This window comes from Paroedura picta, chromosome 4, assembly GCF_049243985.1.
Source record: "Paroedura picta isolate Pp20150507F chromosome 4, Ppicta_v3.0, whole genome shotgun sequence".
Taxonomy (NCBI): domain Eukaryota; kingdom Metazoa; phylum Chordata; class Lepidosauria; order Squamata; family Gekkonidae; genus Paroedura; species Paroedura picta.
The window spans coordinates 32,901,230-32,914,421 of record NC_135372.1 but is presented as its reverse complement, the minus strand read 5'-3'; the positions used below and the strand labels follow the sequence as shown (position 1 = coordinate 32,914,421).

General features: G+C 42.8%; 1 protein-coding gene across 2 annotated transcripts in view; it reads right to left on the bottom strand.

The window, feature by feature from the left end:
• KIFAP3 (kinesin associated protein 3) overlaps positions 1-13,192 on the bottom strand; it is a 73,735-nt gene that overhangs the window by 48,423 nt on the left and 12,120 nt on the right. For both annotated transcript variants that reach the window (XM_077332254.1, XM_077332255.1), the window contains exons 8-10: positions 12,802-12,900; positions 8,591-8,769; positions 7,037-7,199 (exon numbers count right to left, since the gene is read on the bottom strand). In XM_077332254.1, coding sequence (XP_077188369.1) covers positions 7,037-7,199; positions 8,591-8,769; positions 12,802-12,900 — 441 coding nt within the window. The remainder of the gene's footprint in view (positions 1-7,036; positions 7,200-8,590; positions 8,770-12,801; positions 12,901-13,192) is intronic.

Below are 13,192 nucleotides of genomic sequence, written 5' to 3'. Positions count from 1 at the left end.
CACAAGAGATTCTGTTAGGTTAGCATCTCCATTTCAATGTCTTAATTTCTTTGCTATTACTAAATACTAAGAACGTAGTATTCGGGTGGAAGACCTCCAAGGATTTGGACGGTAGTTCCTTTAAGGAACACTACACAAAGACAGGCAAAGGCAAACTACCTCCAAATGTCCCAGAGAATCCACATACATGCCATACAATAAATAAATGAATAATCTTTCTTGAAGTTCCAGAAGGCACAGCAAACAGCAAACAACATGTTTCTGCTTTTCTAATTAAATTCTCTTCTCTAGAATAGAGCTTAAACAGTTCCGCAGGGCCTGCAAAAAGGAGCTCTTCCGCCAGGCATTTGGTTGAGACCAGGCACAACCAACAGCGAATGAAAAGCCCCTGGTCCCCTCCCTCTCAGAACTCCACCAGAGTGCTCTGGACCTGTTTGCACTGTTGCATTGTTTACACTGTTTATATTGTTGTTGTTAGGTGCAAAGTCATGTCCGACCCATCGCAACCCCATGGACAATTAATATTATTAATATTAGTGTACGGTTATTCATATGTTATAGATTGTTTCATTTATTCTTCATATGTTCCATGTAAAACGCCTTGAGCCTCTGGAGAGGGCAGTATATAAACAAACAAACAAACAAGCAAAGGACCTCAGCATTCAAATTGTAACACTTCAAAGTCTCCATTAACAAAACAACCTTAGGCTGCCTTGACCCTTCTATCACACTTGGGGTTTGCTCCTCTGTCTGCCAAGGCCTGCTGCAGCGTCAAAGCACACAAATCAATGTTTTCTATAGAAAGCAGAGTGATTATAAAAGCCAAGGCTGGGGAACAAGCTACAAAAAGATGAAACAATCAAAGAAAAAGAAGGAGGGCACAACTGTGGAAAGGAAAAGCAATCCATTATAACCTACAATAATGTCTAGATTTGAGTCCAGCAGCACCTTAAGAAACCAGTAAGAGCTTGGGAATATTAGATCTCAGGAGTCCAAGTTCCCCTTGACAGATGCTCATACGATGTCGTATCTGACTAGGGTTGCCGACCTCCAGGTTATATAGTTTCCAAGAGATCAGTTCACCTAAAGAAAATGGCTGCTTCGGAAAGTGGACTCTATGGCATTATACCCTGTTGGAGGCCCTCCCTTCCTCAAGCCCCAAACTCCTCAGGCTCTTCCCCAAAAATCTCCTGTTATTTCCAAACTTGGAGTTGGCAACCCAAAGCAGCTTTGGCTTTCGAAAGCTTATAATCCATTTGGTCTCTAACGTACCATTGGGTCTGAATAACTGTTCAGACCAACAGGCAAATCCTCTAAAATTACTGTAACATATCCCAGAGATCCTGAGATGGATCCTACCCCCTATCAGACCTCTATACCAGCCTTTCTCAACTTTGTTTACCATTGAAAAAACCCTAAAACATTCTTCAGGCTTTGAGAAACCTCAGAAGTGGCACAATTGTGCAGAATATGGTTGGAAAGCATAGCCTTCAAGGGCCCTTCCCCTTCCCATCAGTGGCCATTTGAGTCCACATGACCATACACTATCATATCACCTGATAAACGGTTAACAATTTTAAAAAAAACATAAAAATTAATTCCCATCCATTTGGGAAACCCTTCCAGGGCCATCAAGAAACTCCAGCGTTTCACAAAATCCTGACTGAGAAGGCCTGCTCTGTACTGAGCAAAGTTTGAAGTTTTCTTCCAGGGTAAGGAAACTTCCTCTAACAGAGGAACCCTCCAAGGAGCCTTCTTCTACGTTAAGTTACTCTTCTTCCAACACAAAAGACAGCTGACTCTATCCCAATATATGTTTGGCCACCTGTGGGTTTGTTCATTCAAAGGGGTCGAGGCAAAATATCCCCACCATTATAGGTTAGGTATTGCAGGAACGGATTTCTTGCCAATTTAGATTGCAAGATGCAAAAAGTGGGGAAACCCTTTTAACATGTTCAAAATCCGTTATGCTTAATGATGATAGGTCAGCCAGATAACCCCTGGCCAGTGACTCAAGAAACTAACTGCCTGGCTGTTAAGTGTTGCAGTAGTAAACCTGAGTAATGATGAGATCACTGACTAATAAATAGGGTGGTTAGCAATGCTTTGCATGTCCTCTCTCAGGAATTTACTATTAATTAATCCAATCATTATCCTGAAGTGCTATTCAGTTGTCCTTTGCGTTTATACCACCATTCCAGAATATGTGGTCATTCCCAGCTGAGGGTAGTTAATCCTTAACAAACCAGTCATTAGCAGCAGTAAGTGATTTTTTTCTGTGGAAATTATTGCCATTATAAAATATACTCAGTGGTTTATAGAAATAATACTGCTTAAATTTGCAGCTGCAGTTCATCGGGAGCACCTGGGGTGGAAAAAAAATATTAGGTCCCCGGGGCTGTTTTCACAACAAATTTTCAATAAATTAAAAGCCCCCAACTACACACACACACACACAATGGGTCCAGAGTTAGAAATTATGTTTCATTTTTGAACACTGAGCAGGTCACATAATGGCAGTTAGGGGCCAAAGCTATTCCAATTCTGCTCAGCACACAATCCCTAACAATTTTAAGATTGGGATAAATGATTTAGGATTTGTTTGCCTCTAATGTGCTGGTGCAAAATTCAAGTTGTAGCGGTGTTTGGGGGCATTTTTTTGTAAAGGTATGCTGCCCAACAACACCATGCCACGCAAAATCCATATTAATGTGGGGTCATGTTCAATGCAATCCTTTGAAAAGTTACTCCAGTCTAAACCCACTGAAATCAATGGGCTTGGAGTGAAGTAATTCTAGTAATTCTACACAGAACTGCATTGTTGGTGGTATTTTCTTACTTGGACAGATCCCAAGGCTCCCATGCTTGAAGAAAAACTCCATCGGTGTCCTGCAGAGTGATAAGGCTTCATTCCCATGATGCAGCCACACATGGGGACCCCCATAACTGCAAATGCAAGTATGGATACAAGGCCAGCTTGGTGTATTGGTTAAAAACGGTGGCCTCTAATCTGAAGAACTGGGCTTGATTCCCCACTTCTCCACATGAAGCCAGCTGGGTGACTTTGGGCCAGTCACAGTTCCCATCAGAGCTCTCTTATCCCCCCATCCCAATTGTGATTGCAATCCGCTTTGAGACTCCTTCAGGTAGTAAAAAGCAGAGTACAAAAAAAAAAAAAAAACAGCTCTTCTTATGATGCAACTCCATCCACATATGCTACTGCTGAAGCACAGACCGACCCCCCCCCCCCCATCTAGCCATCCCTTTGGACGTAATCCACTTGTGGAGCTATCATGGATTTGGTGGAGGTCATTCATTTTTTTCCAAAACCCGCATACTCCAAAGAGAGTTAAATCCACCTTCAAAAATAATTACTGTTTTCCAGCAGACCAATCCCTTTATTCTTAATATGATTCAGCCAGTTGCTGCTATAAAGAAAGAGACACCCCAGGCAATATTCACACACAAAATATTGGAACCAGCTGTGGCAGACCTGCCGTAGGAATAAAGGTTTCCCCATTTAATTGGGAAAACAGGAGGAAGCATAACATTTTACTGCCATTAATAACTTCAAGCAACCCTGATAAGACTTTGCTGCTTTCTCAAGGCAAGACATGTGCTTTCTGTTACAAGCTGCCATGTCTGACCCCCTATTGTTTGCTCACTTAATCGGGTAGGAAAACGTATGTTCCTTTATAGGATAAATTAGGCTTATTAAAATTAGAAAAACACGGCAGTAGCCAATAAGAGACTCCCGTCTTTAAAAAAAATGTGTGAAGCTCTATATTAAGTTCATTATGAGAAGGCCAAACCAGGCCATAAAGAAAGATCTGGTTTAAAAGGTTCTTAGAAAGAAGCATTTGTAAAAACAACAGAACTTTTATTAAAAAGGGAGAGACCATAGCTCTGGTAGACACAAAACAGGCAACTTGGTTTTTAAAAGGCAACAGATATATGGCTCAGTATGGCAACGTGGAATACCATGAGCTGCTTGCCCAAGGCATGCAAACAGGTTCATTACTTGCGGGTTTTGCCATCAATTAAACCTCATCACTGAGGGGTAAACAGGCAAGTCATCCAATAGGCTGAATACTTCAAGCCCTTCAATGGACATTTAACTAAGGAAGTGGAAAGCTTCTTAGCATTCAACAGCAACAAAAATAGTTCTGAAGATTGGGATTAGGAGTTGCCAGTGTGGTGAATTCACAAATAATGAGCAAGCCTTTGACAAGTTCCTAAAATCCTATTTTTCAAAGTACAGGGCTGCAAGTTTCTGTGGCATTCAGTGTTTGTGTGTGTGTGGGGGGGGGGGGGGGTCTTATCCAGGATAGATAAGACTGAGGCTCGGGGAAGGGCAGGTTCCCGGCATGCAAAGCCAAGCCTTTTCCAAAATAACGTGACAAATGGCAATGCAACGCCAGAAATGATTCATATGCTTAGGGATTTCACAGCTGTGAAAAAAAAATTAGAGGACACTGAGGTTATTGGTTTCATTTGTAAACATTTTTGAGCAAGCAGTCTAAATAGCACAGAGCAATCAAATCATATTTCCTACTGCTTGTTGCAAAAGATGCTGGGTGGCTGTGCTTCATTTCCTGTCCTAAACCGTATCTTCTCTGGAAAATGGTGGGAGTGATAATGAAGACGATCTAGAAGTACGATCAGTTGCTCGGTACTTTCAGGCCACAGTTTGGGGAGCATGAGCTTTAAGGGAAGAGGTTTGCCTGGATTACATAAAGACGCTCAGGTCTTTATGCTTGACTGACTCCACAGCTATGCTTGGTTGACTCCACAGCATCTAGAACTCTCAAATAACCCGTGATCACCAATGCTGAGAAGGTGGAGAAAGAAACGTAACAACAATACGAAAGGCAAGTCCACATTGTGCTGATGACTTTCAATGGTATTCACAAGGGAAGAGGAGAAAGAAATGACAGCAGCAGAGCCTTCAGCAATTCTTGGGCACACTGGTTTTATCAGGGTTTTATCTGTATGTCCATCTGTCCAGCCAGCCAGAAAGAAAGATGCATTAAATTATTCATTTTCCTCTATCTGTTGACTTCTTGAGATGGTGCTGACATTGAAGGCTCCATTGGCATATTCTGACCATCTTGTGAATCTGTTGCTAAATGCCCTTCAAAAGAGCTCAAAACCTTGCCAAGTGACAAGGAGGAGACCAAATTGACTGTGCATCTTGTTGCCTCATGAGAATACGCCCATACCCAGAAAACCTCTAGGTTCCTGCCACCTAAAAAGGCCTGCCCCTAAAGCCTTCTGCACAAGCAAGTCTACTGCTCATTGGGCCAGATGAGAAACTACAGTTCTATGGTTTACTTCCTGACTGCGATAAATACGCAACACTTTTGCCCAGACTGTGATGACAGGTAATATTTTAAACTGCACAGTATCAGAGCAGCTTTCAAACAGCGTGACGCAATAAGGACCCTTACTTTAGCTCAGATCCCACTTGAAACTTTACTCACAATAGCAGATCATTTGTTAGATCAACTTTTCCAAAGCCAGACCCACAGCCTACCGTACAAGACACACCACTAGCTTTTTATCTCTCTCCTTCGCCTTTCTCCCTCCAGTCAAAAGTTTTCTTCCCTCTTTGGCCTAGATAGTATTAATGATGCCACTGATGGCCAACTGTGGAAGACAGCAGGGGATGGCTATTGCCTTCAGTCTTTTTGAGCAGGCCTCCAGGAGGCATACAGGTAGTTTCTTTAGGGCAAGGGTAGTCAACCTGTGGTCCCCTCCAGATATTCATGGACTACAATTCCCATGAGCGCCTGCCAGCAAATGCTGGCAGGGGCTCATTGGAATTGTAGTCCATGAACATCTGGAGGACCACAGGTTGACTACCCCTGCTTTAGGGAACAGGACAACAGAATGAATGTGCCACAGCGGTGTGGTTCGTATATTCTCTGTCTGATCCAGTACTGTTCTTACATCCTTAGTCAACCAACTACAATTAAAGGACCTCAAGGACCGTCTACTTGCCTATACTCCCTGAAGAGCGACTCATTCCACTCCCAGCTTAATTACAGCTTATTGTGATGTCTGAATGCAGCCTAAGTATGGGTTCCACACGTCTTTACACCGCAAAATTCACAGGGTTTTTTCATGTTCATCATTTATCGTATCTTTTTCCTGCCCTTACTCTAAGAAGTTGGTGATTTCTTGCAGTGGCCTATGGCCTAGTGCAGTAAGAAGCTCTAGGCCAGGCTTTCTCAACAAGGTTTCATGAAATCCTGGGGGGATTTTATGGCCCTGGAAGGGTTTCCCGAATGGGTAGAATGAATTTTAAAATATATTTTTTTTATAATCTCTTAAACATTTCTCAGGTGATATGACCATATATAGTCATGTTGAATCACCCACCCCTCCCAAATTGGCCAATGATGGACCTGGAGGGGGTGAGAAGCCCCAGGTAGGCATGTACACAGATATGTTTCCCAACCATATTCTGCATGATTGCAACACTTCTGGGGTTTCTCGAAGATGGAAGAATGTTTCAGTGGTTTCTCAAAGGTTAAAAAGTTGAGAAAGGTAGCTCTAGGCAGTGTCCAAGCTCCCCCCCCCCCAAGTAAAAACAACCTTGCCCTGTTAGGTTTGACTGAGCACTGCTAATTGACCCAATTTACCCAAGTGAACTTTGTAGCTCAGCAATGATTTGAAGGATGACCTCAATGGTTGAAGTTCAATACTCTGCTATGCCTGCCTGCCTGCAGACGACCACGAGAAACATGTGTTTCCTATAATTTCCAACAACAATTTCCAATCAATAAGCTACTACCAAAAATTCAAGAAGATGATTGGTCAAATTACCCTAAGCACTATCTATGTATTACCCCCCAGGTATAATTCCAAATACAGTTCAGACTAGTTTTGCTACCAAGTTTCAAATGATCCTTATCTGAAAGAAATATCTGAACATTAGAAGTAGTTCACTTACAGTAGCAACCAATTCTAGCTAATAACGATATTTGTGTCAGTACCTCCAAACTTTCCGTATGAAACGTATGAAACCTACCCAACAGTGCAGTGAGTTTGGGAAGAAGTCCAACTTGTACCATTTTATTCCTCAAGCCTGTGTCAAATGAAAGGTTCAGCAGAAGTCGGAGTGTGATATTCAGCAGGTCCTCATGTTCACATGGTACCATTTTCACCAGTTTCTCAATAATATCCAGTTCAACCTACAGAAGCAGCATGGAAAAGTTAGACTTATTAAACCCATATTTTGCCAAACTCCAAATCTTCTACTTAGGATTTCATAAAAATCAGATTTGCTTTACAGTAAATCAAGCTTAAAGGTTTAAAAGCTTTGCCTCATCGCTAAAATGAGTTCTGCTGAAGCTTTTCCATAAAGAGCATCCTAATACAGGCTATAAAAATATGTATTTTCACAAGAGAACTAATAGTCTTTGAACACGGCAAGACAACCTTCCTTATTTCTACTCCAGAGTTTAAATCAGTGGACAGTAGCCTTGAGGACAGTCATGTCTCACAGAAAAAGGGAAGCACCACAAAAGAAAACAATATGTTGTTCTACAAAATTACATTGGTAGCAAAACGTTGTCCTGTTTTAAAAGATATGAAAAGGTCGGTGTTAATCTGCCTATTCTGTTAACTGTGACAATGCTTCATTTTAATTAAGAGCATTTAAAAGCTAAATTTCAAAGGCATGTGAGCAAATCTGCTTCACTGCCATGTTGCATGTTTCCTGCACAGGCTAAAAGGGTCATCTATTAAAAACAGGCAAGTACACAGCTTCTCAGCACTCATCTTCTTTGATGTCTCATTTTGGAAACTGAATCTTGACTTGATTAGAATGCTGATTGTGCTCATTCCTATGCTCGGTATAACACAGATAGCATATCAACCAGCTGGCTAACAACACACTCCAGTGCACTGTATTAAAGTCTAATTCTGCAACTGTGCAGAATTAATGACCCTTTTTAATGTAATCCTTTAACACAGTGGTTCTCAACCTTGGGGTCGGGACCCCTTTGGGGGTTGAACGACCTTTTCCCAGGGGTCGCGGCAGGGCAAGCAGCCTGGCCGGGGGGGGGGGGTGCCATCCACACAACAGCCTTGCGGGATAGATCGAGATAGAGCGTTCGTCTGTCTGGAGCAGTGGAAAAAAGCGAGATCGGCACGGTGCAACAAGAGGCAGAACTGAACTCAGAAACTCTGGGGAAAAAACAATTTATATACAATCCTGAACAATGGATCTTCACGCCATTGGTCAGTTTCAGTTTAATTTCTGTGAAAGAACACTTGCATAGTTTTATGGTTGGGGGGTCACCACAACATGAGGAACTGTATTAAAGGGTCCCGGCATTAGGAACAAAACCACCCCCATCTCTATACATTTTGTGGGCAAGGGAGTACCTGAAGGCACAAAACGTGCAGGTCCCATTATGCTGTAAATTGGAACTACACACGTTAGAAACCACGTAACCAAGCACACGTGCAGATTCAAGCAACACACAAAAGCAGGAAAGAAATCCTAATGCCATTTTGTTGGCACTTCTTCACAAATGCAATGAGCAGAGGCCTTCGAGCAGAGCGCTGGAACATTTACCATGTCATTTTTATTCTCCATGAAGATGCTGAGCTTCTTCAGAAATGACACAACCAGAATCAGGAGTTCGAAGTTCTCTCGATCCAGAGCTTTCACCAGCATGTGAACAATATTCTTGTTCCGCATCTTCAACTCGGTGCGTGTGTCTTCGGCAAGATTCAACAGCAAATAAAGGGCAACTGGCACATTTTGGGGAGGGGGGGGAGAAAACCACAGCACCATAAGACTAATAACGTAAACTGTTTGCAAGCTATAAGTAACGTTTCCAAAAATTCTGATAATTTCAAACTCCTCTGTACAAGGCTCATAAGAATAAGACCCCTTGATATCGATCAACAACAGCTAAGAACTTTCTCCTACGCTCACATCCCTGCTCTATATATGGGACAGCTTCAGAAGTCACCCATATCTGTTCAGAAGACCCCTCTTCCTGAAAGTTTTTTATAAGAAATCATCCTATTCCTGGACTTGAAATTGATAATTGGGAACTAACAATATCATCCCAAGCACAGTTCATTCTAAGTTCACTGTCGTCTGGGTTTAGAAAGCAGTAACTCTGCTCACAATTGCACTGTAAGTCAACTAATTCAGTGACTATCACAAACATTTGGGTGTGTTTTTTTTAAATCTACACTACCATTCAAAAATATTGAGAAAGAATAAAATGTATTTTGAGTCTATAATAAACCAAAATAAACGATAAACTGCAACATGCTAGTTAGTTGCGCCATAGGCTATCCTGCAACTTGTTGATACTTGTACAGATCACTGAAACTGTACAGGATTTATCCATGTGCAACCAAACACCAAACACAAAAGAGCACAAAGATTTATTTTACCCACTACAGATTTATTTATTTAGGTTTCTATGAGGTTTCAAACTCTACTGCTCTGCTTTCCTGTAAACATTTCTATCAAGTGAATGAAAACTTCTACCTTTCTAATTGGTTTAGGAAGGTATTGGTTCCCATATTCTTTCTGTTATGTAAGTAGTAAGATCATTATTACTCATATTAAAAGTTTGTGGAAACCGTTAATCTGCTCAGTGTACCTTACTTAGGCTGTATGCCACTTCACAGGTAGCTGCCGTGGCTTACAGCTGCTTCCCTGGTTTACTTGTGTTAACATCTTCCCTGAGGACAGGGGGCTACCCTTCACAAGCAACATTTAATTCCTTTTTCAAAGTAGTTTAAGTAAAATGAGCACCAATTCTTTAAACGAGTTTGTTGAACAAGTCCAGATTAGTCTACCGCATGTACATAGCACATTACAGTTTGCTCATAAACCCCAGTTACCCTCCTTTCCCATCTCAAAGCAGAATCCAGAGATATTGGCCCACTGTCAGGCTGCTGGTGAAATCTGCCCACCTGCTATTGACTGGTTGCTATTGACTTGGAGGGGGTGTGAGAGATGCCCAAGGCAAGCTAATCCTCCTCCTCACATCTGACTAAGGAAGATTAATTTCTCTTCCCATTTTTGTCTAGCCATAGCCCTGAAAGTTTAAGGTCTGAAACAAACAAACAAAAAAAACACATTTTATAGCCCCTCTCATCATCAGTTACTATATTGCTGCCTGTTAAAATTCTCCTTGGAGAGGCTACTCTATCACAGCCATTTGGTGTAGTGGTTAGGAGTGCGGACTTCTGGCATGCTGGGTTCGATTCTGCACTCCCCCACATGCCGCCAGCTGGGTGACCTTGGGCTCACCACAGCACTGATCAAGCTGCTCTGACCAAGCAGTGATATCAGGGCTTTCTCAGCCTTCTCCATCTCACAGGGTGTCTGTTGTGGGGAGAGGAAAAGGAAGGCGACTGTAAGCCGCTTTGAGACTCCTTCGGGTAGAGAAAAGCAGCATATAAGAACCAACTCCTCTTCTTCTTATCAATTCAGGTCTAAGCAATATTCCATGCCCATGCAGTTCTAAAATGGGCAAAATAACTCCACACACAGACACACACCCAGGGCTGTTTGGTCTCATAACTTGACTTGGGGAGAACATTATCTGCTATCTGAAAAGAGGTTGTCACCACTGACACTGCACTGACTATCTTAAATTACCGTATTTGCCGGTGTATAAGACGACTGGGCGTATAAGACGACCCCCAAACATTCCCACTCAAAATATAGAGCTTGTTACGTTACATTACAGTACTGTGGGCCACTATGGGCAGCTATGTCTATTCCAACTGAAGTACACCTGGCGTATAGGACGACTCCCCCACTTGGAGGCATGTTTTTCAGGGGGGAAAAGTAGTCTTATACGCCAGCAAATACTGTAATTTATATTTGAATCTCATTTTAATTACTGTACTTTAGCTATTGTATCATACAGAATGCCGTGAACTGCCCTGAGCCAGCTTGCTGGGAGGGCAGCCTAAAAATCAAATAAATAAATAAAATCAGCATTTGGGGGCAGAAGTGAGAGCGCCTCCCCTCCACACCATGCTCCAGAGCCAAACTGAACCCCCGAGGTCCTTTAAAGAGCAGTTCCCTGCTGCTCCTAGGTGGCTGCAGGAAAAGCAAATCAGGTCCAGCTGAAAAAAGCATACTACGTAATCTAGTTCAAATAAGAGGTCACAACGGATACTTGAACACCTGAGGGGTTACGCTCACAAGCTCTCCACAACAATAAGCAGCAAAGCAGGCTTTTTGACAAACTGTATGTATTCACACACACACACAAAGCCAGCTGCACATACAGGTTCTCAAAAAACACTTTCTCAAGATTCCCTCCTAGTGTGTCACTTGCTGTTCCGGTCTGCTGTGCACCACATTTTTTTACGCGCGTAAGACTTCTACGTTCCAGAGCGGCACAGATGGGAAATAGCACCATCCCTTCCAGGAAGCTATCGGACCATTGTTCATCGACAGGCAAGGCAAACAAACTATCCAACATAGGAGGAATTGGGCCAAACCTACCTTATGCCAAGGCTTTCCCCTCCTGCAGCGACTAGATAAGCCACACAGCAAAAGAGTCTGTTGCCATGGAACACTCATGGCATGTGATACTTACCTGGAAGGTGAGACCCTGGACTTAGCGTGAAGGTTCTTTCTTTTCAAGGATGAGGAGGACGCTCCAGACTGAAGGGATGAGTCCTCCCTCATTCCTGGAGGTGGAAAGAGCAACCTATTTCCTGCTTTCAGGGAAAGGAGAACCCAAACACTGCAGGTTGTCATCCTCCCTGAGAAGCCATTTTTATGTCAGTGGTTGGAACAAAAGGGTTGGTGATGGCTTCCTCATCTGAGGACTGAGAGAGGGAGGTGGCAAAGCATAGGACTGTAGGATTAAAGAGCAGTGATCAAAACAACATCTCACTGCTTTGCCAGCTCCCACTTAGTGTAGCAATTTGGAGACACTCAGATCCATGCCTAGAAAACTGAAATTAACTTGACCATAGCTGTCTTTGCCAGGGAGCTGCACAATCCTCATCCTCAAGATATATAAATTGCCAAGAAAGAAAAGAAACAGGAAGAGTCCTCTTGGTTGTAAAGAGCAAGAGAAGAGGAGGGAGGAATGCTGCCAACTGCACACATGCAAAAACAAAGTACACAACCTAACTTAGTTGGCTTTAATAGGAGGCATTCCAAGATGATTTGGACATAGTAATCAAGCATGGGTGACCAGCAGCTAATCGTGGCTCGGCTGGACACCACCACTGCACAGATGCAAAACCACCCCCAAGAATGACTATGATAAAAACCACGAGGTGATCAAAAAGAGGCTCAGCTTCACAATAAGCAGGCATTTTGAACAATGCCAATCTGAATGCCAATCTTTTTGTTTGTTTTTGCAAAGTTGACGCTATCCCTGGTCACAAAAGAAAGTGCACACATAACAAGCCAGGTGCAAACTGTTGTTCAGAATTCTAATGTAGCATTCAAACAAGTCGCTCAGGAAGCCTGCACTCAGATATGACGCTAAACCGGAACTTACACTAATCACAGCTTGGGAACTATGCTTTATCATGATGCCTGAATGCAGCCACAGAGTGAAAATGTGGAGAGTCTTTGAGAATTCCCATTTTCATCATTTTCAAAGAAATCTGAGAAGGTTGTTGCTACATAAATCCACGCCTTAGTGCAGGAGGTGGCCAAACTGTGACTCTCCAGATGTCTCCAGATGTTCATGGACATCTTAGTAATTGTAGTCCGTGAACATCTGGAGGGCCACAGTTTGGCCACACCGCCTTAGGGACATCAGAATGCCATACCTCGAAGCAGCTGCTCTTGCTTGACAACCAGCCCCTGATACTTTTTGAAGGTTTTTTCATATTCTTTTTTCTGGGTTTGATTATCAGGATCGTCATCTAGTAAAGCGCAACAGTTAAGGATAAGCCCAACATCAGGAAACAAACACAGAGACCACAAACTGGTAAAATACTCTTTGATCAGGACTGAAGGTCTGAGAGGAAGCAGGCTGATGTGACAAAAATGTAGCATCTGACAGTTCCCAAAAGTATTCCCATAAAGAGGGGGCTGGCAGGATTATTTATGTGCTTTGCCCAAAAACAGGTGGGAACCCTGGGGTATTAGATCTGGTCCTCCCCGCCCCTCCCCGGCTCCTACTGTGGTGGTAGACTGTGCTGGGGGCTTGTTTCCATC